The 23,654-nt window shown below is 43.2% G+C and overlaps 1 protein-coding gene across 1 annotated transcript in view; it reads left to right on the top strand.

Annotated features, from left to right (window-relative positions):
* ank2a (ankyrin 2a, neuronal) overlaps positions 1-22,984 on the top strand; it is a 64,449-nt gene extending 41,465 nt beyond the window's left edge. Inside the window, exons 42-51 of the mRNA XM_084687010.1 lie at positions 147-224; positions 406-537; positions 844-984; positions 1,188-1,398; positions 1,537-1,615; positions 19,471-19,554; positions 19,849-20,013; positions 20,126-20,293; positions 20,421-20,512; positions 20,953-22,984. Of these exons, the coding sequence (XP_084543136.1) occupies positions 147-224; positions 406-537; positions 844-984; positions 1,188-1,398; positions 1,537-1,615; positions 19,471-19,554; positions 19,849-20,013; positions 20,126-20,293; positions 20,421-20,512; positions 20,953-21,136 (1,334 nt within the window). The 3' untranslated portion in view covers positions 21,137-22,984. The remainder of the gene's footprint in view (positions 1-146; positions 225-405; positions 538-843; positions 985-1,187; positions 1,399-1,536; positions 1,616-19,470; positions 19,555-19,848; positions 20,014-20,125; positions 20,294-20,420; positions 20,513-20,952) is intronic.
* Positions 22,985-23,654: the final 670 nt, after the last annotated feature.

The raw sequence follows: 23,654 nt of genomic DNA, 5'->3' as shown, positions 1-23,654 counted from the left end.
TTGAGGCCATGTATATTGAAATCTAAAACTATGGAAGTAAAAATAATGATTGTACTGTTACACTAAATGTCAAATATTTAGATGGTGTTTTATGTCGTGGAACGTGATGACTTAAGTGTAATATTGGGTTCTGGCTGTGTGTGTAGTGGATTGGCAGGATGATGCGGACAGGAAAGAGGAGACTCTGGCTATCATTGCCGACCTGCTTGGCTTCAGCTGGACAGGTACTGTCTTGTCAAATCGTCTTAGAGGTGGATCGTTTTTTATATTTGTGAAAAGGTAGATGACACTGTCTCAAATTGGTGATATGGACATTGTATTGGGCAATGTATTTCATAGTTGAATTGAATCAGTCTGCAAATGAATAGTTTAAATGACGGTATGATTTGTCTTGGCTGTGTTCAGAGCTGGCCCGGGAACTGGAGTTCAGTGAGGATGAGATGCAGCAGGTAAGGACGGAGAACCCCAACTCCCTCCAGGAGCAGAGCCAGGCCCTGCTGCAGCGCTGGGCCCAGAGGGAGGGCAAGCACGCCACCGGTAACTGAGCAAAAACCTTCCTGCTCTTATCTACCTCCAGCTAACCTCTGTTTCCTACTGCTAACACGCTCCTGCTCTCTCCACTCACGGCTATTAGCTTCTTAGTGTCTGTACTATAACCCCAACGTCGATGCATTGTACCGACTGCTAACACCTCCTGATATCAAACTTGAAATGTCTGTTCTACCTATAACATAGTAACATTGTTCTATTTTACCGGATACCATAAACATTGTTTCTATTTTGATTCATCCAGACTGAAGAGTTGTGTCGTAAGACTGACTTGTAAGCTGTTTCTTTCTACAGAGGATGGCCTGATAAAAAGACTTACCAAGATCAACCGTATGGATATAGTCCACCTCATTGAGACACAGATGAACAAATCTGTCCAGGAGCAGACTTCTAGAACCTATGCAGAGATAGAGAAGACACTGGATCACAGTGAAGGTATGCAGCAACTCCACACTTGAGTCACAGGCAGCGAACAAGGAACTGCAAAGGCTCCAGGTCAGGGTCAGCTAACACTCTGATGTACAGTGTGATGCTATTGTCTAAGTTGAAGTTGGGATGGTGATACAATCTCTCTTATCATCAAGAAGATGACATAAGAGATGATTCTCACTCTGTCTTCTCTTCTTTTCTCTTCTCAGTGTCAGTCGCCCTCTCCTTAGTGCAGGAGGATGTAGACAGCCCCAGACTGGTGCGGATGGTGGAGTCAGACCGCAGGCCGCCCCCTGCCGTCTCTGAGGAAGACCTATCAGTGGCCTCCCTCTTGGACATTCCTTCCTGGTCGGAGCCTATGGGCCACACCCACTCTGAGAGCATGCACTGTGATCTACTGGAAGAGCTGGAGATTCCACAGTATGTTTATCAATAGAGAAGACATACAGTATCATAATGATAAAGAACGCAGCTGAGGACACCCTTTCTTGTTTGAAATATACAAACAAGATTTAGACTTACTTATAAATTTGTCTCCTTTCATTTGTTTTTTTTAAGGGAACTGAACCCCAATGTGTGGACGTCGGAGGACGTCATGACACAAGAGTCAAAGGCCGAAGACATCATAGATGAGCAAGTAAGTCCTCCACCCAACCCAAGAGAAGTACGTCTGTGGAGTCTGGCGTCTCACGTGTACGATCCCCAGTACAGGGGGAGAGCAGGTCAGGGGACCCACAATGCAGTTCAGCCCTCAGGGGGTGCCACTGGGCCCCTGCCAGCTGGCGTCAACAATAGCATCCAAGATGGTCGCCAGTTCAGATGCAAAACGTCCCCTGATAGGTACTGGCTGTCACCTGACCTGCTCATGATGTCATCCCCCATATCCATCAGGGACTTTAGTCTGAGCCTGTCAGAGTCAGACCAGGCTGAGACTGACTTTAATGAACTTTGGAGTGGGTTCAAGGAAATGTGTTCGGCCCACCCTGCCCGAGAGACGTGTGACCCTGACCATTTCACCAGAGACAATAGAGGCCCAAAGCACTCTTGCCCAGAGGGGCAGAGTGAAATAAAGGTCCCTAGTGTTCCTGTGGAGATGGGCCTTGAGCCTCTTGGGTCGTGGCAGGAAAAAAGTCAGGAGTGCAAAGAGCTGTTTGGAGTTATCAGTTCCCATCCAGAACACATGGATTCTGAGCTTCACTTCATTGATGAACCAGAAGAGGTTTTTTCTACATCTAAGCCTAGCGTTTCTGTTACTCAATGCAGGGTGGTTAGACATGGATCCATGCTTCAAACCATTGGGTCTACTCAGATAGCACATGACTCAACTGATCATCCCTGTAAGCTCGGTTGCAACACTGTGAACCCAAACACTGATCATGTCATAGTCAGAGCAAAAAGATCCTATATATCTGAGCCCAAATCATTTGCATCACACGTCTTCATGCCAATAAGCCAACACAGCACAACTTGGCACTCAGCACTCCCAGACTGCCAATCTTCAACCTTAACATCTATGGAGTCTGACAAGAAATATAACTCACCTGCATCTGGGCAGGGTTTTTCACCCATAGGGCCAGGGGTGATGTCCTCACCTGAGTCTGTTTTGTCATTGAGCGCTGATAATGCAGTGTCTTGTGACTCCTCTCATATAGAACAGATGGTGTTGTCTCCTGATTCTGTCATAGACTTGGATGGCAGCAGGTCTTTCACATCAAGGTCAGATGGCTCCAGGTCCCCAGTAAAGAGTGCTACGTATATCATTGAGTACTTAGAACCCCTAACACTGGAGTGTCATAAGTCTGCCCTCGTTGCTATGGATACTGACTGTGTCCTTAGTCCTAACTACCGTTCTGTATTTTCTGAAGACTACCACTCCAATTCACCAGAATCCTATGAATCTGTGGATGAGCACAGACCTCTGTCCCCTGATTCCCCAGTACCTGAGTACAGTCATCTAAACGCTGAGTTTACTATGATGGATGGAGAGGATCGATCATGGTCACCTGTGACTTCTGAGGTAGATGATTCTGATATCTATCTTGATTACGTGTTCAGTGACATGAGGCCTTCTTCATCTGACTCTGTAGCATCACTTGATAAGTATAGAGTCCTGTCACCTGACTCTCCTATACCCCAGTTCAGATCTGAATGTTGTCATTATTATCTGTCATTTACAGGCCATAGATCATCCTCACCTGAATCAGTGAGTTCAGAGCTAGAATATCCAGATATGTGTCTGGAGATATTCAGAGAGAGCAGCGCAGAGTCAGTTGGCTCTTTTGATGAGTACAGAACCCTCTCCCCTGACTCTCCGGTCCCCCAGTTTAGAACATGGATTATGGAATGTCAGTCTTACTTTTCTGAACACAGATCTTCTTCAACAGAATCACTGACATCAGACCTGAGCGACTCAGACTTGTGCCTAGAAGAATTATTTGCTGAGAACAAATCAGATTCACCTGAATCCATGCCACTGTATAGGACTAAAACACAAAGCGATGAAATAAATTACAGGCCCTTATCACCAGAGTCAGTAACTTTAGAAAATGATTTTTTATTCCCAGAGCATTGGTTCTCAGAGTTAAGACCGACCTCTCCAGTATCTGTCGCTTCAGTGGATGAACATCAACCTCTCTCCCCTGAGTCTCCAATTCCCCAGTTCTTAACTGAGTATTGTAACTACTATTTACCTTTTTCAGGTAGTAGATCTTCATCACCTCAGTCAGTTGGTTCTAACATTAGTTTTTGCCTTGAGGATATGTTCTCTGAAAATAGACCAGATTCCCCTGATTCAGTAAAGTCAGAAAGTGAGTTTGGAGGACGAGTGGATTTGTTAAAATTGAAACCTTTATCACCAGAATTATTGACGTCTGAGAGTAATTTCTCATTCGATGAGCACTGGTTCTCAGATTTCAGAGCATCTTCTCCAGAATCCGTTTTATCATTACATGACCCCACACTATTTCATGAATATTGTGACTATTATTTAAAATTTAATGGAGAAAGGGCCTCCTCTCCTCATTCAGTAATTTCAGACATTGACTTTGCAGAATTCTGTCTAGAAGACCTGTTTGCCACGAACAGACCCAATTCTCCTGAATCATTTATATCAGACTGCAGTGAAACAATTAAATTGAATTTGTTTAGATACAGGCCCCTGTCTCCAGAATCAATCTCCTCAGACTATGAGTATTCCTTCCTTCAAACCTGGTTCTCAGATTCTCGATCCTCCTCTTTTGACTCATCCAATGAAGCTTGTTTTTCATCAGTCTTGCCTCAGTCACAGCTCAGACAACAGTGGTGTAATTATTTTCTTTTGTACGATGTACAACAACGTTCAGCCCCAGTCTCTATGCTATCAGATATTAAATATTCAGATTCATGCTTTGAGGGACTGTTTAATCAGAACAGAACTGACTCCCCCTCCTCATACATATCAAACTGTGAATTTAAAAATTGGATTGAAATTGGTGCAATGACATCTGGAACGCTTTACCCTGAGTGTCTCATTTCTGATAATGAGGGCCCTTTGCTGTTCCATAACTACTGGCTTCCTGAGAACAGACCATCCTCTCCTGAATCAACAGCATCATTCAATGAGTACACACCTCTTTCTCCCGATTCTCCAATTCCTCAGTTCAGACCTCCAATATTAGACTACTGTGTTTTCTCATCTCGCTCCTCACCTGAGTCAGTAACTTCAGACCATGAATATTCTCAGGAAGGATTGTTTGTGAGAAACAGACCATATTCCCCACAATCATATCTATCAGAAACATATTTTGATACAAGTGTGTGGGGATCACGAAAGAACAGACCACTGTTACGAGAGTCCATATCCTCGTTTGCTGACCATATGTCTCTGGAGCCATTGTTTTCGGACTCTAGACCACCATCCCCTGGATCTGTCATGTCATTAGATGAGTACAGACCACTCTCTCCTGATTCTCCTGTTCCCCAGTTTGGAGCTCAGTGTTGTGATTATTATTTGTCATTTAATGGAAGTGGATCTTCATCCCCTGAGTCAGTAGCATCAGACCTTGAGTTCTCTGGTTTATACCTTGATGCCTTGTTAGCTGAGGAAAGACCACATTCCCCAGATTCCGTTATCTTTGGTTGTGATTTAGCGACATATAGACCAAATTCTCCAAAGTCTGAGTTCTTAGATGCTGAAGGTACACTCTTTTTTCTGGATTGTTTGTCCACTGGAATTCAGAGATCTTATTGTGAATCTCCTGCTACAATGCGTGACAAGGTAGGGGAGCCAGATGAAATTGATCATAGATCATCATCGCCTGAATCTGACTTGTCAGATGTTGATGGGACTCTGCTATATCTTGACTGTTGCTTCTCTGATGATCAACATAATGAACCTTTGACTATTATTGGCAGGCAACAGCCTCAGATACAAGGTCTGAGCTGCCCAGAATTTGGCAAAGAAGTGAAATATGACATATTAAGCCATGGCTCAGAGACAAGTAGAAAAGTATTGTATGTAGATGAGTGCTGCTCAAAGTACAGACCTCTATCCCCAGAATCATTGACCTCGGAAAGCAGTTTCTTATTCCTTGATCTGTGGTTTGCAGGGACTCGAGCCTCTTCACCTGAAAATGCTGAATCCCTTGATGAATTTAGATTGCTATCTCCTGACTCTCCTCTTCCCCATTTTAGAGCCCCTCTGATAGGCTGCTCATTTTGGGAGACAAGATCATCCTCACCTGAATCTTTCATTTCCGATATTGAGTACGGTGAGGAATATTTCGACAGTTTTGACATAAATGACAGATCTTTGTCACCTGAGCCGATGGTCTTCCACTTATTGGAAAGATCTTGTAACATTTTGGAGTTTCCATTGGTAGTACCGTTCTCATCTGAGTCAATAGTAGATATTAGTCCTGTATTTAATCAAACAGAAATATCAAATACACATCTAATGAACTTCAGACCTCTTGCACCAGAATCCTTGACTTCTCAGAACAGCTTCTCGTTCCTGGATCTGTGGGTTTGTAGGCCGTCTTCCCCTGACTCTATCACATCGTTGGAGAGGTACAGTCTTACCCATTTCAGGCCTCAATACTGTGATTATTATCTGCTGTACAACAGAAGCAGACCTGTGTCACCTCTGTCAGTGTCATCAGACCTGGAGTTCTCTGGTTATTACCTTGAGGACCTTTTTGATGAGAACAGACCAGACTCACCAGAGTCGTGTCTGTCAGAGGGTGGATATGAGGAGAGTTATGGAATACCTATCATGTTAGGACCTCTCTCACCTGATTCCCTAACCTCAGAGAATCAATACATCCTCTCTTTCCTAAAACACTGGATCTCAGAGTTACAGCCACCTTCTCCCGAATCAGAAGCATTAGATGCACATCTAATAAAATGCAGACCTCTCTCCCCGGAATCATTAACATCTGACAGCAATTATTCATTCATATATCAAAGATTTTCAGAGTCTAGACCATCCTCTCCTGAATCTGTTCCCTCATTGGCTTATAATTTAAGTCATCAATATTGTGACTATTATTTATTGTTTAATGGACATAGGCCCTCATCACCCAAGTCAGCGATTTCAGACTTTGCTGAATGGAACTTTGAAGACCTGTTTAATGAGGATAGACCCGATTCTCCAGAAACATTTATATCAGACAATGTTGAATCAATTGAATGGGACGTGTTGAGATACAGACCTCTGACTCCAGAATCAGTCTCAGACTATGACTATACTTTCCTTCAGAGTAGGCCATCTTCTCCCGAATCAGAAGCTTTGTTTAATGAGTCCAGACCTCTCTCTCCTGACTCCCCTGTTCCTCAGTTCAGACCCCTGCCACCAGATTGGTCAGACTCATACTGTGAAAGCAGGTCATCCTCTCCAGAATCTTTGATATCAGATGTTGAGTATTCAGAGGAATATGTAGAGGCTTTTGACATGAATGCTAGACCTCTCTCACCTGAGCCAATTGTCTTCCATTTTGTCAAAAGACCAGAATCCTACATTATTGAGTTTCCAGCAGCTGCCTCAGTTTCACTAGAATCAGGTCGACTACGCAGTCATGCAAAACCTCTCCTTCCTCTATCTGAGACTTTTGACATCAATGATAGACCTCCCTCACCTGAGCAAATAGTCTTCCCATTCATGAAGAGTCCCACAAAAACAGGGTATATACAGCTTGACTTAAGCAATACACAGTTTTGGTCCATGCAGTTGTCACCATTCTCAGCAATAGAAGATTCTCTTGATGAGTGGAATGGACTTGCTTTTGGATCCAGTGTTAAATCTGAAGTCAAGATTAGACCGGATTCCCTTAATTCCTTTAATGACTCGCGAGAATCAATACCTTCAGAACTGGACTATTCCGATTTGTGTTTCAAAGAACAATTAGCTGAAAACAGACCAGACACTCCTGAATCGTATACATCCCATAGTGATTTAGCTGATTTTATGGAGATGACTCAGACACTACATTCACCAAAATCGTTAACATCAAAAGTTTATTTTCATCCCATGTCGAAAATTTCAAAAATCAAATCCCTTTCCTCATTTGATGAGGATAGACCTCTATCTCCTGATTCTCCAACACCTCAATTTAGATCTGAACATTGTGACTACTATTTGAATTTTAGTGGAAGTTGTCAATTGTTAACTCAGTCATTTAGTTCTGACATTGAGTCCTTTGAATGGTGCCATGAAGAATTGTTCACTGGGGAAGGACAAGATTCCCCCGATAGAGTAATGCCGACAAGTCAGTCTGTGTTGTACATAGACAAAGCTAACATAAATGACAGACCACTCTCACCAGAATCATTTACATCTGAGAACAGTTTCTCATTTCTACAGTTCTGGATCAGTTCAACAACATGTTCCCCAGATTCAGTGAGATCATTAGATGAGTATCAACCCCTCTCTCCTGACTCACCAGTTCCCCAGTTTGAAACTCAGTGTTGTGATTATTACTTATTCTTCACACACAGTACATCTTCATCACCAGAGTCAGTAGCTTCCGACCATGAGTTCCCTGGTTTAAACTTTGATGCTGTGTTTACTGAGAACAGAGCAGATTCACCAGAGACATTTATTTCCAAGGGTGAAGATGAAGATTGTGATGATATCCCAACCATATTCAGACCATTCTCACCTGATTCACTAACGTCAGAGAATGACTACTCTCTTTCATTCCTTGAATACTGGTTTTCTGAATTAAGGCCATCTTCCCCCGAATCCATGACATCGCTGTGTGAGTGTCGGCCTCTCTCTCCAGACTCACCAGTTCCCCAATTTGCACCTGCTCTCTCTATGTTTACCATGACAACAGCATGGAGAAGTTCTCCGCTTGAATCTGTGATGTCAGAAACAGACTGGGAGGAGTCCTGTCTGGAGGATGTGTTTAGCGAGGTCCGACCCTGTTCAGCTGATTCTATCTGGTCAGATAGTGAAGACATTGCAGGTGCTTTAGAAGCGCCACAAAATCAGTCCAGTCAAAAACTAAAAACTCAAATGACGGACACTAATATTACTGAAACAACCTGTCCACATGAGAATGTCATACCATTATCCCAAGTTAATATAGAACTGTCTGACAGTAGATTTACAGCACCTGAGGATGTTGGTCTTTCAGAAAAACTTCTAACTGAACAGCAGGCAGATGCCACTCCCCCTTCACAGGTCATGTGTGATGTTTATAAAGGTAGGACATTGACTACAGAATATACCCTGGTTTACAAGGCCGTTCAATGCAAGTTAATGGCTCATATGAACGATCCACTATACAAAGGAGAAACGTACAAGAGTAAGACAGGTGTATTTGAATGCACAGGAGGAGGAAGGCAGGGGGCTAGAAGAGCTGTTGACATTCAGAGGGAAACTTTAAATAAAGCCAGAACAGATATTGATGTGGAACCAAAGCTTGATACAATGTCTGATTCGGAAATAGTAATTCTTAATGAGACAGAGGTGATAGAATCACCACAGACTGAGTCTGAGGATCCATTTGATGAGAAAATAGGAGATGATTCATCGCTGACAGACTTTAAAGCTAATAAGACAATTATAGATTCTGAGGATGTACTTGACTCCTCCTTACCTGTGATGGCAGAAATCAGGAGCCCTTCCCCTGTCTTGTTTGAATGGGAGTTTGTCCAACTATCTCCCCTGCCTGAGTACCAACCTCTCTCCCCTGAATCTTTCGATTCAGACAATGATGAAAACCTTTTACATCTCAACCACCTGTTCACTGACATGAGGCCTTCTTCACCTGACTCGGTGGCATCACTTGATGAGTATAGACTCCTCTCGCCTGACTCTCCCGTACCCCAGTTCAGATCTGAATGTTGTCATTATTATCTGTCATTTACAGGCAATCGAGTATCCTCACCTGAATCAGTCATTTCAGACCTAGAATATTCAGATGTGCGTCTGGAGGAATTGGTGACTGAGCAACGACCAGAATCACCAGAATCTATCACATCCACCAAAAGTGTTTTAGAAAGAAAGTCTCCCAAACACAGACCATTGTCACCAGAATCAATAACTTCAGATGATGATATATTGTTGTTTGAGCCATGGTTCTCAGAGAATATGACATGTTCCCCAGATTCAGTGAGATCATTAGATGAGTACCAACCTCTCACTCCAGACTCACCAGTTCCCCAGTTTGAAACTCAGTGTTGTGATTATTACTTATTCTTCACACACAGTACATCTTCATCACCAGAGTCAGTAGGTTCCGACCACGAGTTCTCTGGTTTAAACTTTGATGCTGTGTTTACTGAGAACAGAGCAGATTCACCAGAGACATTTATATCCAAGGGTGAAGATGAAGATTGTGATGATATCCCAACCATATTCAGACCATTCTCACCTGATTCACTAACGTCAGAGAATGACTACTCTCTTTCATTCCTTGAATACTGGTTTTCTGAATTAAGGCCATCTTCCCCCGAATCCATGACATCGCTGTGTGAGTGTCGGCCTCTCTCTCCAGACTCACCAGTTCCCCAATTTGCACCTGCTCTCTCTATGTTTACCATGACAACAGCATGGAGAAGTTCTCCGCTTGAATCTGTGATGTCAGAAACAGACTGGGAGGAGTCCTGTCTGGAGGATGTGTTTAGCGAGGTCCGACCCTGTTCAGCTGATTCTATCTGGTCAGATAGTGAAGACATTGCAGGTGCTTTAGAAGCGCCACAAAATCAGTCCAGTCAAAAACTAAAAACTCAAATGACGGACACTAATATTACTGAAACAACCTGTCCACATGAGAATGTCATACCATTATCCCAAGTTAATATAGAACTGTCTGACAGTAGATTTACAGCACCTGAGGATGTTGGTCTTTCAGAAAAACTTCTAACTGAACAGCAGGCAGATGCCACTCCCCCTTCACAGGTCATGTGTGATGTTTATAAAGGTAGGACATTGACTACAGAATATACCCTGGTTTACAAGGCCGTTCAATGCAAGTTAATGGCTCATATGAACGATCCACTATACAAAGGAGAAACGTACAAGAGTAAGACAGGTGTATTTGAATGCACAGGAGGAGGAAGGCAGGGGGCTAGAAGAGCTGTTGACATTCAGAGGGAAACTTTAAATAAAGCCAGAACAGATATTGATGTGGAACCAAAGCTTGATACAATGTCTGATTCGGAAATAGTAATTCTTAATGAGACAGAGGTGATAGAATCACCACAGACTGAGTCTGAGGATCCATTTGATGAGAAAATAGGAGATGATTCATCGCTGACAGACTTTAAAGCTAATAAGACAATTATAGATTCTGAGGATGTACTTGACTCCTCCTTACCTGTGATGGCAGAAATCAGGAGCCCTTCCCCTGTCTTGTTTGAATGGGAGTTTGTCCAACTATCTCCCCTGCCTGAGTACCAACCTCTCTCCCCTGAATCTTTCGATTCAGACAATGATGAAAACCTTTTACATCTCAACCACCTGTTCACTGACATGAGGCCTTCTTCACCTGACTCGGTGGCATCACTTGATGAGTATAGACTCCTCTCGCCTGACTCTCCCGTACCCCAGTTCAGATCTGAATGTTGTCATTATTATCTGTCATTTACAGGCAATCGAGTATCCTCACCTGAATCAGTCATTTCAGACCTAGAATATTCAGATGTGCGTCTGGAGGAATTGGTGACTGAGCAACGACCAGAATCACCAGAATCTATCACATCCACCAAAAGTGTTTTAGAAAGAAAGTCTCCCAAACACAGACCATTGTCACCAGAATCAATAACTTCAGATGATGATATATTGTTGTTTGAGCCATGGTTCTCAGAGAATATGACATGTTCCCCAGATTCAGTGAGATCATTAGATGAGTACCAACCTCTCACTCCAGACTCACCAGTTCCCCAGTTTGAAACTCAGTGTTGTGATTATTACTTATTCTTCACACACAGTACATCTTCATCACCAGAGTCAGTAGGTTCCGACCACGAGTTCTCTGGTTTAAACTTTGATGCTGTGTTTACTGAGAACAGAGCAGATTCACCAGAGACATTTATATCCAAGGGTGAAGATGAAGATTGTGATGATATCCCAACCATATTCAGACCATTCTCACCTGATTCACTAACGTCAGAGAATGACTACTCTCTTTCATTCCTTGAATACTGGTTTTCTGAATTAAGGCCATCTTCCCCCGAATCCATGACATCGCTGTGTGAGTGTCGGCCTCTCTCTCCAGACTCACCAGTTCCCCAATTTGCACCTGCTCTCTCTATGTTTACCATGACAACAGCATGGAGAAGTTCTCCGCTTGAATCTGTGATGTCAGAAACAGACTGGGAGGAGTCCTGTCTGGAGGATGTGTTTAGCGAGGTCCGACCCTGTTCAGCTGATTCTATCTGGTCAGATAGTGAAGACATTGCAGGTGCTTTAGAAGCGCCACAAAATCAGTCCAGTCAAAAACTAAAAACTCAAATGACGGACACTAATATTACTGAAACAACCTGTCCACATGAGAATGTCATACCATTATCCCAAGTTAATATAGAACTGTCTGACAGTAGATTTACAGCACCTGAGGATGTTGGTCTTTCAGAAAAACTTCTAACTGAACAGCAGGCAGATGCCACTCCCCCTTCACAGGTCATGTGTGATGTTTATAAAGGTAGGACATTGACTACAGAATATACCCTGGTTTACAAGGCCGTTCAATGCAAGTTAATGGCTCATATGAACGATCCACTTTACAAAGGAGAAACGTACAAGAGTAAGACAGGTGTATTTAAATGCACAGGAGGAGGAAGGCAGGGGGCTAGAAAAGCTGTTGACATTCAGAGGGAAACTTTAAATAAAGCCAGAACAGATATTTATGAAGAGCCAAGGCTTGATACAATGTCTGATTCGGAAATAGTAATTCTAAATGAGACGGAGGTGATAGAATCACCACAGACTGAGTCTGAGGATCCATTTGATGAGAAAATAGGAGATGATTCATCGCTGACAGACTTTAAAACTAATAAGACAATTATAGATTCTGAGGATGTACTTGACTCCTTCTTACCTGTGATGGCAGAAATCAGGAGCCCTTCCCCTGTCTTGTTTGAATGGGAGTTTGTCCAACTATCTCCCCTGCCTGAGTACCAACCTCTCTCCCCTGAATCTTTCGATTCAGACAATGATGAAAACCTTTTACATCTCAACCACCTGTTCACTGACATGAGGCCTTCTTCACCTGACTCGGTGGCATCACTTGATGAGTATAGACTCCTCTCGCCTGACTCTCCCGTACCCCAGTTCAGATCTGAATTTTGTCATTATTATCTGTCATTTACAGGCAATCGAGTATCCTCACCTGAATCAGTCATTTCAGACCTAAAATATTCAGATGTGCGTCTGGAGGAATTGGTGACTGAGCAACGACCAGAATCACCAGAATCTATCACATCCACCAAAAGTGTTTTAGAAAGAAAGTCTCCCAAACACAGACCATTGTCACCAGAATCAATAACTTCAGATGATGATATATTGTTGTTTGAGCCATGGTTCTCAGAGAATATGACATGTTCCCCAGATTCAGTGAGATCATTAGATGAGTACCAACCTCTCACTCCAGACTCACCAGTTCCCCAGTTTGAAACTCAGTGTTGTGATTATTACTTATTCTTCACACACAGTACATCTTCATCACCAGAGTCAGTAGGTTCCGACCACGAGTTCTCTGGTTTAAACTTTGATGCTGTGTTTACTGAGAACAGAGCAGATTCACCAGAGACATTTATATCCAAGGGTGAAGATGAAGATTGTGATGATATCCCAACCATATTCAGACCATTCTCACCTGATTCACTAACGTCAGAGAATGACTACTCTCTTTCATTCCTTGAATACTGGTTTTCTGAATTAAGGCCATCTTCCCCCGAATCCATGACATCGCTGTGTGAGTGTCGGCCTCTCTCTCCAGACTCACCAGTTCCCCAATTTGCACCTGCTCTCTCTATGTTTACCATGACAACAGCATGGAGAAGTTCTCCGCTTGAATCTGTGATGTCAGAAACAGACTGGGAGGAGTCCTGTCTGGAGGATGTGTTTAGCGAGGTCCGACCCTGTTCAGCTGATTCTATCTGGTCAGATAGTGAAGACATTGCAGGTGCTTTAGAAGCGCCACAAAATCAGTCCAGTCAAAAACTAAAAACTCAAATGACGGACACTAATATTACTGAAACAACCTGTCCACATGAGAATGTCATACCATTATCCCAAGTTAATATAGAACTGTCTGACAGTAGATTTACAGCACCTGAGGATGTTGGTCTTTCAGAAAAACTTCTAACTGAACAGCAGGCAGATGCCACTCCCCCTTCACAGGTCATGTGTGATGTTTATAAAGGTAGGACATTGACTACAGAATATACCCTGGTTTACAAGGCCGTTCAATGCAAGTTAATGGCTCATATGAACGATCCACTATACAAAGGAGAAACGTACAAGAGTAAGACAGGTGTATTTGAATGCACAGGAGGAGGAAGGCAGGGGGCTAGAAGAGCTGTTGACATTCAGAGGGAAACTTTAAATAAAGCCAGAACAGATATTGATGTGGAACCAAAGCTTGATACAATGTCTGATTCGGAAATAGTAATTCTTAATGAGACAGAGGTGATAGAATCACCACAGACTGAGTCTGAGGATCCATTTGATGAGAAAATAGGAGATGATTCATCGCTGACAGACTTTAAAGCTAATAAGACAATTATAGATTCTGAGGATGTACTTGACTCCTTCTTACCTGTGATGGCAGAAATCAGGAGCCCTTCCCCTGTCTTGTTTGAATGGGAGTTTGTCCAACTATCTCCCCTGCCTGAGTACCAACCTCTCTCCCCTGAATCTTTCGATTCAGACAATGATAAAAACCTTTTACATCTCAACCACCTGTTCACTGACATGAGGCCTTCTTCACCTGACTCGGTGGCATCACTTGATGAGTATAGACTCCTCTCGCCTGACTCTCCCGTACCCCAGTTCAGATCTGAATGTTGTCATTATTATCTGTCATTTACAGGCAATCGAGTATCCTCACCTGAATCAGTCATTTCAGACCTAGAATATTCAGATGTGCGTCTGGAGGAATTGGTGACTGAGCAACGACCAGAATCACCAGAATCTATCACATCCACCAAAAGTGTTTTAGAAAGAAAGTCTCCCAAACACAGACCATTGTCACCAGAATCAATAACTTCAGATGATGATATATTGTTGTTTGAGCCATGGTTCTCAGAGAATATGACATGTTCCCCAGATTCAGTGAGATCATTAGATGAGTACCAACCTCTCACTCCAGACTCACCAGTTCCCCAGTTTGAAACTCAGTGTTGTGATTATTACTTATTCTTCACACACAGTACATCTTCATCACCAGAGTCAGTAGCTTCCGACCATGAGTTCCCTGGTTTAAACTTTGATGCTGTGTTTACTGAGAACAGAGCAGATTCACCAGAGACATTTATATCCAAGGGTGAAGATGAAGATTGTGATGATATCCCAACCATATTCAGACCATTCTCACCTGATTCACTAACGTCAGAGAATGACTACTCTCTTTCATTCCTTGAATACTGTTTTTCTGAATTAAGGCCATCTTCCCCCGAATCCATGACATCGCTGTGTGAGTGTCGGCCTCTCTCTCCAGACTCACCAGTTCCCCAATTTGCACCTGCTCTCTCTATGTTTACCATGACAACAGCATGGAGAAGTTCTCCGCTTGAATCTGTGATGTCAGAAACAGACTGGGAGGAGTCTTGTCTGGAGGATGTGTTTAGCGAGGTCCGACCCTGTTCAGCTGATTCTATCTGGTCAAACACAGAGAGTGCTTCAAATCCACATAACGAGAAACAGTCTCCTACTTTACATTCAAAACAAGATTTTTTAGAATATGACTGGAGGCCTGATGTCAAATCAGAACACCGGAGACCCAATACCAAATCAAAGGACGCCCCGTTTACTTTTTACTTCCACACTTGTTGCCAAACCCACAGAATCGTAGACCAGTTTTTTTGTAGAGCCTCCTCCCCACACAGCACCAGTAAACCCTGCAATGATGTAGAACAGATGACATCTCACAGAATCAACCAGTCGTCCTCTGAGTTAAGTCATGTGCCATCTGACAAACACCATGAGGGATCTCAGGCTGTGTGGCTGGAGGAGGCTTTCCCTGAACAACACCAAACAAGTACCCTATCTAAGGACTCAAGAAGGAGTCGTGTTATTTTGAAGTGGATACACCCGGAAGTTAAACCGGCCATTGAGCAATATACCAACAACAAAGACCTGGCAAGAGTGATGATGAGAGAGAAGAACAGCAGAGTGTCCCTGTTGTCGGTAAGACCACAGGAGCTTTTGTTTGGCAGAGAATGCTATGATGCTTTTGGAAAAGAGTGTGGACGCCAATGTGCAGTGAGTAAGCATTGCCTAGATCTTTACACTCCGGCTTTTACTAATATCGCAGTAGCTCTAGAAGACTGACATGCAGTGGCATGTTTGCTTTCAAACAGGATTGACCAGTTGGCTTAGAAACTAATTGGAAATAGTAAGAGATCTTCTTGGGTCTCAACACCATAGACTTGCTGCTTATCACATTGTGTGACTGGTTAGAAATCATAAGAGACCATGAATGTGTGCTTTATGATTTTTGTTGTGCTATGTTTGTAGTTTTGCAATATTTAGGGAGAAGCCTTGGGTTTTGATAGAAGATTAAATCTACTGCATTTTGCGATCAATATACAACGTTTTTATACATAGTTGTGCTGGTTTGCTCACTCTGACTGAAAGTCCTTTGTTTATGGTATTAATAGTTGCTTATCATTAAAACATGATTGGCATTTTTGAATGTGGAGATTGGCTACATTGGTCTGTATGAGGCTATTAAAGTGCACTTCATGGCTGATTTGTATGTACTATTCTGAATTGATATGAGTCATTCATCAGTGTTTCCATCTCATTTGTTTTCCATTCCATTTCATCATTTCCATTCAGGTCCCCACAGATTATCCAATGAACGACCTGTCAGAGTCTTCAGAACATGAACATGTGGTTTTAGAACACAGTACAACAGATGAAATTCCATCTATGTCTCTGAAACCAAGGAACATTCTCCCATTAGAAACTCCAGAACTACGTGATTTTAGTCAGGAGCCTTCTCCTATAACTGTTGAGGGTAGCAGTTTATCACAGGAAGGACATAGAAAACCATCTAAACAGAGCAGAGACTCCTCCACCTCTTCATCACCATCACACACCCCTGTTATACCTGATCTACTCAGTCATATGTGCCAGGACAGCTCAGATCTGGGAGAGGATCTTCAAACATCTGAGTCTGTATCCCCTAAACTTGACCAGCTTTTGTCAGAACTTGAAGACATGAGGTCAAAATTTAGACCAGAGATACTGTTGCCCATAGACCCACTGGCCTCAGAATCCAGTGAGGACAGTCCAGAAATTCTACAACCTTATCTTGAGTTTAAGGACCTCTCCCCAGAAGATGACAGACAGTTCTGTGAGGATGAAAAAGCCTCCATAGATCTTGCAGAAACACCAACCGAGGCAGAACTGTTGACATTAGGAGATCCATCCCAAACTCATCCAGCTGAACCTCACGTTTTCAGAATAAATCCAGATCTGATAAAAACCTCAACAGAACCAACTCAAGTCTTGGCTCATCCTGTTTATTTCAGTGATTTGAGTCCTTTGGCCTCTATGCTCACTCACAGAGCAGTAAGTTGTGATATAAGCGGTTCCAGTACTAACACGACAATTAATTCTAAATCAGATAGAATTCCAGAATCTTTTGAAAAGTGGTGTGAGGCTCAAGAAATGTGTTCAGAATTCAGCGTTCAGACTCAAGAGTTCCAGACTCTCAGACATGATGTACCTACCGGTGACGCATCTTCAGATCTTTTGACTGATTCTTCAGCTACAGATGAATTTACAGTCCCTGAACACAAGCATGAAGTATTTGAAGATGAATATATCAAACCAGTATCAGATGAAAAGAGTAACATTGAGCAATGTCAAGTATTTAATGAAGTTGAGGATTCAACTGATGAACAAACCAATGTCGGAAGTTATAATTCCACACAGAGAACCCAAGAACTTTCAATTCTTAGAAATAAGACTTCACCCGAGACCAACCAGTATCAAGAACCTTTCCCCAAGCCTGTCTCAGTTACTGCAGAGGCAGTCACAGACTACCGACTTTTCAACTTTGAGGAATTGACTCAGTTTTCAAGTCCTACTTGTGATAATACTTCATCAAAGGAAATCAAGGTTATAGTCAACTCAGAGTGGACATCTAGTGATTCAACGACCCCAGTGGACACGGACCCCCCTTCCACTCAGTCCAGTTCAGCCCAACCTGGAGTGCAGACTTTATCAACCCAGGATGAAGAGCACCCTGTGGAGCTCAGTGTTTCACCCAAATACAATGAGGCATACGCCTCACCCTCCAATCAACACAAACCTAAGCCTCCAATGTATGTTGACATTGTGCAAGGTAGTATGCACAAAGAAGACTCGGATACCGACTCTTACTTTGACTGCAAACAGGCCTTTTCAGACTTCTCAGAGAATGAGCCGGATGAACCTAAGAAGCGATCTAATCTAACCCAGGCAGGCAGCCAGCAAGGCCGTCTTTGTGGCCAAGACCGAAAACACCCCAAAGGGACTGTCCGCTTTTCACTCGGCAGGCCAGAGTGTGGCGCCCTACTGTCCTCCGGGAGTGAGGACTTTGAAGATGTCCAAGAACCTCCAGATGAACCAAGCAAAGTCACCCAGGAACCGTCCCACACAGAGGAGTCTTTCTTTGAAGCGTCTCAGGAGCTTCCTGTGGGACAGACACCATTTTGTGATGAAGAGGATTCTATGTGGAGGGTAAGATAAGTCATGTCTGAATCCTACAAGGCTTGTGAAACCCAGAGCTGCGCTAACCTCGGTCCCCTGCTTCAGAAGGGAATGACTGCCTGAACTGCAAGGCTACAGGGATGGGATCTAAAATCCTTTTATCCACATTTGTTTTGACTTGATTCAGATCCAGCATGTTTTGAGGAGATGCCATTTGCTCTTTTCTTGACAATGCTAATACTGCTGATCCTTTACAGCTTGTTTATTGCCTCCTAATGATTTAATCATCCATGCTTAGTTTGATGATTTACAACCCCAACACTGTCCATTGTACTTTCAATTTTCAAGAATTATGAGACCATAACTGTACTGTTTAAAGTACATCAGCTTTTTAACAGCTTGCATGCCACATACATTTTTCTAAAGCTTATCTTCTTGGGATGTTTTGTACTTCAGTATTAAAAAACTAACTTCTAAGGATTGATTTTAATTCACTAAGCAACAGAACCACAAAACAAACAGCATAACATCAATGGCTATCACCATACCTTTCCGTGCCCAAAACGAAAAATAATTTAATTTCACGATCTACAATATATCTGTGTTGCCGGATCTTTCCAGGAGATGGCTGCGGATATTGGTGCGACCTCAGAGAGTTCAGATGAAGATTTTCTGACAACCAGAGTAGTACGGAGAAAAGTGATAATTAAGGTACAATCGTCGTCAGAAAATGGAGGTATTCAGGTCGTAGTGTGTTGTGCCCTTGGTTTGGGGTTTCCAGATGGTTTGTGTTGAATGTCATAACTTGTTTATTGGTGGTGATTGTTGCTAACAGCATGAGGGCTTCTTCCATGGCGTCTGGTGAGATGGAGGGAGAATTGTCCAAAGGATTAAACTGTGAAATGAACTGGCTCGAATTTGCTTGTTTTCCAAAATAGCTTTAGCGAAGAGCCACCCTGTGTTCAGTGTGTCTGAGAGCCTTTGTATTACTTTACGTTTTGCTGTGTGCCGAGCTTCTCCCACTCCCGCCTCTGAGAATGGACTTACATTGTTACACCTTATTCCTCAAATATCGCTTTCTAAAAGAGCAAATACTGGGTTATGTTGAGAGCTGATCGTGTATCTCTGGCCTTCAACAGGCAGATGAGATGCCAGATCTTCCCCCTCAGACGGTCACTGAAGAACATTACACAGATGAACATGGACACATGGTGGTGAAGAAGGTAAAATATTGGTGGTTAAGACCCAGGCTGCCTGTCCTTGTTGTAGCTGGTGAGCCACATACTGGGTGGGCTGTGGGTCACTCATTGGCTGCCCACAGGCTTGAAGCCACTCCTGTCTGTCGTATCGCATCACGGGTGCTTGATTTCACTGCTGTCTGGGCCTATGTCTGGGGAGAAGATATCTTATTAATATGGCGTTTCTGAACTGTGACACAGAAATACATTCAAACGACTCCTGACTGTGAATGTACTCTTTTTCACAACCTCCCATCCTGTGACCTTTAACCCTTCCAGGTGACGAGGAAGATCATTCGTAAGTGTGTGTCTGCAGACGGCATGGAGCGAGAAGAGGTGACAGTGGAGGGATCTCCCCAGGGGTCTGTCAGCGTAGCGGAGGGAGACAGCTACTCCAGGGTAATGAAGAGGACTGTGCTCAGGAGCGAAGGAGATCACACAGAGGTGCGCGCGTCGTGTTGGTGTCATCACGAACATAACATCGACCCGGCCTCTCTTTTGTTGGAACAAAACACAAACCCTACTCTTTCAAACGTCTTTTCCTCTTCTTCTCCAGGTGACCTTCACTGACGGGGTGCCAGGGTCCGGGAAGGAGCTTCTTGGAGGTCATAAGGTCAGCCGGGTCGAGCAGACATCCGTGGTGGAAGGCGAGAGAAGGGAGACTCACCATGGTGACCCCTCACTGACCTCCGACCTTCCCTCGGCCCGTGAGGACTTCTCAATGGTGAGTAAATCTGCCGACCAATCCATTCATCACCCCCCTTTCCCCAAACTGGCTTTACTCCACAGGTGTTGTCTTTCGATGTGAGAACCTGTTCTCTATTCCCCCTCATCTCCGCCCACTGCCTCAGGCTTTGGGCTACATAGGGGGATTAAGCAGAGCGCAGCTCCCCAATGTGGTGGAAAGGGAGATTGTCAATGAGGACGGCTCTGTAATCAGGAGGTTTGTTGTGATGATTTCTGTGAAGGAGTGCATTTCATATGTGTGAGTGTGTCTGTTGTCTTAGTTGTCTCTGAGTGTGAGTATTGATTAATCTCCATCTCGAGTCGGAGTTGTGTGGTCAGACCTGTAGGAGCCTCAGGGCTAGGGATGAAAGCAACCATGTATATCGAATATCGGGTTTCAAATGCATGTCTGTGTTGAAAAGTTGAATCTTTGTTCATTTCTACTTCCTGCTAACAATTTCTTGCCTCTGATGGAGACATTTGTCTTTTCTCCTGCTTGGTCTTTATGCTCCGTTGTTTCTGGTTTGGATTTGTATAATCTTGAATCCGTCTGTAATACATTTTTCTCTTTTTTTCACTTTTTTCCCCCCACACTTTTTCACCCTTTTATCTTTTGAATTCTTTCTCCTTTGGTTCTTTGTCACAACCCCATCCCAGGGCTCGGATGCGTAAGGGGCGCACCCAGAGGCGGACAGTAGTGAGGGGAGCTGGGCGAAGCCAGGTCCTCCTGGAGCGCCTGGATGATGTTCAAGAGGGTTCACGACCTTGTGACCTTCAGCAGCACCTCCATCAGCTCATCCATAGCTACTGCAAAGAAGAGGGTGAGGAGGAGGAGGATTAACAGGCTTTCAGCTCTCAGCCCCAACTTCTCGTCTCGCCCCTGACGCCCCAGCAGACACGTTTCCACCAATCCTATGCATCAAGCACATGCAATCCCAGAATGCACCTTGGCACTTCACCCCTACCACAGTCTTCCTGTTTTAGTTACAGATGCCCAACAATCAGAGACAGTTTTTTTTGCAGTGTTTTCCCTGCTTGGTTTTATTTTCTCATAATGTATCTCTGTTTTCTTGTAACCTTTTTGTGACCAAAGAGAGGTTTTTGGTTTTCCAGAGTTTCGATGTCACTTTAATTTACCGTTTGTCTTTTGGGTTTTGAGTCTTGAAGCTGTGGTAAAATGACGACAAAAAAAAAAACAAGTGAGAAAAGAATCCAGACGACTCCTATACAAACCTCCAACTGAAGAACACAGAGTATCCTTTCAGCTGGCGCTAGGTGCTGAAGTAAAGAACTACCGTCACACTGCACTGCCTATCTCTCATTCTAGATAAACCCCCTCACCCAGAACTACAGTATATCACTATTGACACATTGCTCTTTTAGCTCAAAATTACTGTATAAAGGAAAATGTTGCCGACTTTATTGACACTAACTCCATACTATCTCCTGCTGACGTGCTTAATGTATGTGTTATTTCTGTCTTTGGAAAAGTATCTATATAATCTGTGCATTTTTAAATGATTGGCAACCCTGGTAATCTAGGCATCATTAATCAACCATGTGAACTAGAGCAGGCATGACTAGTCAGTCACTATGATCATAGCTACAGCAAAACAGCTGTCTAGTAGTTAACCCCCCCAGCCTTTTTAATCATTTTTCTTTCTCTAGCCTGTCTCTCTTGTTCACTTCCCTGGATTGTAGAACTTTTGAACCTATTGCTTTCATCCAGACTGTTGTTTGATGTGCAAGTGGGTTTGTGCATGTGTGTGTGCCTGGGTTGTGTGTATGATGATAGTCAACAAGCTATGAAGAAATAATGGGTGAGAGAAGGTTTAAGAAGCATTGATTGGGTTTGTATTTGTTATGTTTTATTTTGGTTTCTATTTTATAGTGTGAGAAGTTAGTGTTCTGATTTGTGTGTGTGTTTCTATTATTTTTAAAGTTGAGAAGTTTGAAAAGAGACAGATTGTCTGACATTGTATTGTGGTTGTCTTTCAGGTAAATCTTCTAAGTTTGAACTAGGTGTAGGTGGATCTTTGTATTGTTGATTTGATTTGAACGATGAAAAACGACTTTATTTCACACAATCATGTTGATCTCCTGAATGTCAGGAGGAGGCCCCTCCAGGCCTTGGGCACAGGAAGTGGCAAAGAGGCAGCAGGATGTAGAGGAGGCAGCAGCATTTCTCAACCAATGAATTTTGTCAGGACACTGGATAGAGACTCACCTGGCACAGGTGTGACATGGCACGTTGACAGTTTGTATACAGCCTCATTCACAGCTCTGGGTTAGCTACTGTATGTATCTACGACATGTAATGTATTACTTTCACTATCACTGTTTACTTTTGAGCGAAATTACAAAAAAAGTGAAAATGCAAAACTAGTGGAAGTTCACTGTGACAAGTAGGCTTTTCATTTGAAGAAATCAGCATCCAGTTTATGTGGTGATGACAGTTATATACATATTATATTATACATATATACATATCTATGAGGGCATGTCAGTTTACTGGAAGTAATTTAAAAACAACATGACTGATAGATAAATAAAATACAAGTGTAAAACCAAATTCTGTCATTCATTTGGGGTCATACATTACCACCTGTCACCACATTGTGCGTAAGATGAATTATACCAAGATGGGGGTAGTATCATCCCCCTCTTGTGGACTGCCTGCCTTAATAAAACAAACTTTGAGGTGTATCAGACTAGCATGACCTTGTCTAACATACCTGATAATCTTTTGTTGATAGATAGGTTGTTGCATTTGTGGAAGAAAAACAAATGTGATCTGTCTGCACCAATAGTGTGGCCTTTGTCTAGGTTGTGAGTCCTGTGAGGCACGCTTCTCCATTAGCTGCAGAAACATGGCTCTACAGTTTGAGTGGAGGGAAGACATAGTCTGACTGTTGCAAAGGAGAGATGCAACAGAACTGCCGACAGCAGTGGTTCTCAACCCTGGTCCTCAGGGAAACCCTGTCCTGCAAGTTTTAGATGTTTCCCTGCTCCAACACACCTGATTCGAATAAATGGCTCATTATCTAGCTCTGTAGAAGCCTGGTAACAAACATGCATATGAATCAGGTGTGTTGGAGCCAAGTTGGAGCTAAAACATGCAGGACAGGGGGTCCCTGAGGACCAGGGTTGAGAACCCCTGGCCTAAAGAGATGAGAACTGCCTAATCAAAAAAGTAAGAACAGGGCACATTATCAAGCTGGTGATTGGCTGAAGCTGTTTCTCCTGTCGCACTCCTGACTGGGAAGCGAAAACCGGGAGAGTGGAAAATCTGCTGTCTTTGATACGTCTGTCTGTCTTGAACCGCTGTCCGCGGTGCTGAAGACCCCTTTTCACCCCAC

This window comes from Hypomesus nipponensis, chromosome 22, assembly GCF_054491055.1.
Source record: "Hypomesus nipponensis isolate SF chromosome 22, ASM5449105v1, whole genome shotgun sequence".
Lineage (NCBI taxonomy): Eukaryota > Metazoa > Chordata > Actinopteri > Osmeriformes > Osmeridae > Hypomesus > Hypomesus nipponensis.
The sequence above is the reverse complement of the archived record's forward strand: the minus strand, read 5'-3'. Positions and strand labels throughout refer to the sequence as shown.